Source organism: Physeter macrocephalus, chromosome 11, assembly GCF_002837175.3.
Source record: "Physeter macrocephalus isolate SW-GA chromosome 11, ASM283717v5, whole genome shotgun sequence".
Taxonomy (NCBI): domain Eukaryota; kingdom Metazoa; phylum Chordata; class Mammalia; order Artiodactyla; family Physeteridae; genus Physeter; species Physeter macrocephalus.
The window spans coordinates 59,646,926-59,650,995 of NC_041224.1; the positions used below are offsets into that span (position 1 = coordinate 59,646,926).

General features: G+C 55.9%; 1 protein-coding gene across 9 annotated transcripts in view; it reads left to right on the forward strand.

Moving 5' to 3' along the window:
• The window catches only part of SMAD3 (SMAD family member 3), a 118,162-nt gene that overhangs the window by 90,881 nt on the left and 23,211 nt on the right, over nt 1–4,070 (forward strand). For 8 of the 9 annotated variants that reach the window (XM_055088049.1, XM_007127835.4, XM_028494946.2 and 5 more), the window contains one exon: nt 3,715–3,908. In XM_055088049.1, coding sequence (XP_054944024.1) covers nt 3,715–3,908 — 194 coding nt within the window. Of the gene's footprint in view, nt 1–2,689; nt 2,766–3,714; nt 3,909–4,070 lie in introns of all 9 variants that reach the window. The other variant, XM_028494948.1, reaches the window with a different exon arrangement.

Sequence of the window (4,070 nt, forward strand, 5' to 3'; positions counted from 1 at the left end):
ACTCCCCCCCCCCCCTTTCTCCCTGCTCCTTCCTCTGTGCCTGGAGCGCTCTCTGCCATACTTCTTCAGGTAGACAGCCAGGCTCTTCAGGCCCTGAGAGGAAACAGCCCATGTAGCGCAGAAAGGATTGATTGAGGAATCAGGACACTGCAGTCTCTGCCTACAGATGTGATGAGCCTTCTGCGCTCCTTCACCACATCCTTGATTCTCCTTCCCATCCCTCAACTCCCGCAGCCCATAAGGGCCACATCACGCCCAGACCTTGGCCTCCGTCACATGACGTGTCTGAGCCTCGTGTGTCCCGAGGTGTCCCACTTCTGTCCACTCCACGCCCTTTTCCCCCTTGCAGGCCCGTGAGCAGGCCCTGGGTCACTCTGGGTCTCTGGCTTGGCTGTCCCAGTCCTGGGGGTTAGGATGTTAGGGCGGCGTGTGAGCGTCGCTCCACGTCAGGAGTGCCCAGAGCGTCCTGTCCCCGCACCTTCCCTGCCTAAGGCGCAGGCCCAGCGCAGGGCTGACGGGAACTTGGCCTTTCGCGCCCTCTCTCAGGCCGTCTGCCCTGTGGAAGCAGGGACCCTTCTCTTGCGTTGTCCACCATCACCCCTCCTCCTGCCCTGTATTACTATTTTTTTTAAATTTGTGATTCTATTTCTGTTTCGTAAATAGGTTCATTTGTACCATTTTTTAAAAATTCCACGTATAAGTGATATCGTATGATATTTTTCTTTCTGTCTGACTTCACTCTGTATGACAATCTCTAGGTCCATCTGTGTTGCTGCAAATGGCATTATTTCATTCTTTTTATGGCTGAGTAGTATTCCATCATACATACGTTCCGCATCTTCTTTATCCATTCCTCCGTCAATGGACATTTAGGTTGCTTCCATGTCCTCACTATTGTGAATAGTGCTGCATTTTTTTTTTTTTTTTTTTTTTTTTTTTCAGAGCAAGAGGGCTAACCCTTCCATCAACCAGGTAGGGGTTGGGGGCTCCCTCCACAGCCCACTCTTTCCTCGCTGCTGGTCTGAGCCTCTCTCCAAGGCCTCCCCCTGCAGAGGCCACTTCAGATGTCCAGCTGGCTCTTTGTTGGGGCTTTTGTCCAACACTGAAGAGCAGATGTGACCACTTCCCTATCTATGGGCACACGGTGGCTTTGCAAGAAAATGGGAACAGCTGAGTCCCTCTCTGTCCCCACTCTCCCTTTCTCTCCTCCTCAGCCCCACAGCTCACCTCACTTCTCCAGGGCCGGGTTTGGAGAGTGGCCGCTGTGATGCAGAAGAATAACGGTCCTTGACTGGTGCTTCACAAAGCGCTTTTGAGTGGATACTGAGCTGCGTGAGGTCAGGGCAGCAGTGGGGGGAGAATGTTCCATTTTACAGATGAGGTAACTGAGGGTCCTGGAGACTTCAGGACTTGCCCAGGGTCTCACAGCCGGAAGAGGAGAACCTCATCTTGACCCCAGGTCTCATGACTCCACATCTGGCCATCTGCCTTCTGTATCTCAGGGGCGAGTCCCAGGCTGTCTTCTCTCGTTCTGCCTCCTAATTACTGTTTTTGGGCTGTTGGGGTTCCTTGGTCTGGGGCCCCACAGGAGGGAGGTAATTACATCCTTTGAGCTGCCCTTAGTCAGCAGATCCCTGTCAGTCCCTCTGTGCCCAAGCCCAGTTCTGACCTCTGCCTGTCCTCCCCCCTGCCCAGGCCAGTGGCTCGGAGAGTTTGATTGGATTCCTGTTTCTCTCTCTTTGGTTGGTGCTTCTGGTTGCATCTGGCAAGCCCCTCCCTCACAGAGTGTCCATAAATTCCATATATTCAGGAAAATGGGTGCCCTCAGTCGTATGGGGGCAGGGAGGGAGAGCTTCAAATGCCTCTCCACCAGGCCTGCCCAGCTATTAGAAAAGTCCTGCCCACTGGCCAGTGGGGTCCTAGGATGGGCCTCCTTGTAGAAAGAGCAGTACTGCCTCTGGGTGCCTCCTTATTGATGAGCATCCATCTCACCCACTCTGACTCTCCACTCCCCCCAGTCTGCTTGTCCCTGCAGCCAGGATTGTCACGGGGCCTGTCCCTTGCATGCGCGCACACACAAACACACTCTCAGCCCACTTACACATCTCAGAGGCTTCCTGTGGCTTTTAGAAAAAAAGGCAGAACCTCTCACCATGGCATCTGAGACCCTGCAGAAACACCCCTGTCTGCTACCCCAGCCTCCCTCCTCTCCGGTCACTCTGGCCTTCATTCTGGTCTTCCTCCTCACTGTGTTTTCCACCTTCCCAGGGCCTTTGCACATGCTCTTCTCTCTACTTGGAATGCCCTCCTTCCCTACTCCTTTGACTACTTCGTTCTTACTTATCATTTAGACTTTCCAGTCAACCACCATCTCCTCAGAGATGCCCTGTCCCACCCTTCAGTGCAGCAGGGTCCCCAGAGTCATATGCTCTTGGGGTTCCCTGCACTTAGTTTGTCATTGTAGCTGTCCTGATTATGTGATTAATGTCGGTCTTGCCCACGGAAGTTCTGTGGAAGCAGGGACCGCTCTGTGGTCTCTTTTACTCTCTTTCCCTCACTACTGTATCCCTGGTGCCACACGGAGTAGGAGCTCGTGAAAGACTTGTTAGATAAAGGACTCTGTGTGAACGGAATCTCCTCACCTGGCTAATACCTGGCGTTGCTTGAAGTCTCTCATCTCTCCCTTCAGATGCTTCCTGCCTTCTGCCTCTCAAGCTCCCAGCTGTCATGGCCTGTGGCACTGCTCCAACTTTCTTGTCCGGCAGGTGACCTGGGGATTTTAGAAAGAGGAAGAATCGGATGTAGTGGGTTGGGGTAGCGTCTGAGATTCTGCCTTTTTCACAAGCTTCCGTGGACCCGTGCTGCTGGTCCACCAGGGACCACACTCTGGCCTGGGGTGTGGGGCCGGGCGCCAGGTCAGCTGCTCAGAGGCTAACTCACCACGGAAGACGTGGTTTGCACAGGGACAGGGCACTGCCGTGGGGGTGGGTTCGGCCCAGCCAGGCTGGGGACCGTGGCAGAACCAAGTCACAGGCTCACCTCCTGCTCTGCTCACGCACGACCGCTTAGGCCTTAGCTCTGAACTGGGACCCCTGGGCCAGCCTGCCAGCAGCCCTCACACTGAGAGGGACTCCCGAGAGGTCTGCCGTGTAGCCTTTGACCAGTTAAAATTCCCCTTCATTGCCTTCTCTCCCTCCCTGCCTCACAAACACCAACTGAAAAAAAGAGGGTTGTTTTTTTTTCCTGGTTTCTCCTGTGTGAGAGAGGAACTGGGTGAGTGTGGAAAGCGATTAGAGAGGGAGGGCCTGTGTGCTGTCACCCTCCTCCTCAGCATCTCTGTGGTCCTCACATCGGCTCCTGAAGGACTCCGTCTCCTAGTTCAGCCCTCTCCCCTCTGCACACCTCCACCGGGCCCCGACCTTCCCAGAGCATGATTCGGTGTCGTTCCCCTCATGGGACGGGTCCGAGGTCAGCTCTGCCAGCCTGGGAGCCCTCGGCCTTCCTGGGTGGGCCTCTGTGTTCTTCTCCTGGACCCCTTCCAGCACGCACAGAGCTTCTCTGATCTCCTGGCCCTCTGTGTGTGAGACAGACCAGCGGAGGGGAGCTTCCTGAGTCTCTGCCAGCGAGCTCTCATGGAGCTCAGCAGGCGGGACTTGGGAGGAGGCAGGCCGGACCCACTTCACTGTCTGTTTCTGCCCCTCCCGTTCCCGGCAGGTCCCTGGATGGCCGGCTGCAGGTGTCCCACCGGAAGGGGCTCCCCCATGTTATCTACTGCCGCCTGTGGCGATGGCCCGACCTACACAGCCACCATGAGCTGCGGGCCATGGAGCTGTGTGAGTTCGCCTTCAACATGAAGAAGGACGAAGTCTGCGTGAATCCCTACCACTATCAGAGGGTGGAGACCCCAGGTACGCTGCCTCTGCAGGGTCTGCAGCTGCCTATGTGGCATTGTCCTCCCCCTCTTTCCCTCCCCACTTCCCCCTCCCTCCCTACTTCCACCTCCCCTTCTTTCCCCTCCCTCTCCCTTCCCTCTCCCCCTTTCCCCCTCCCTCTCCCCCTTTCCCCTCTCT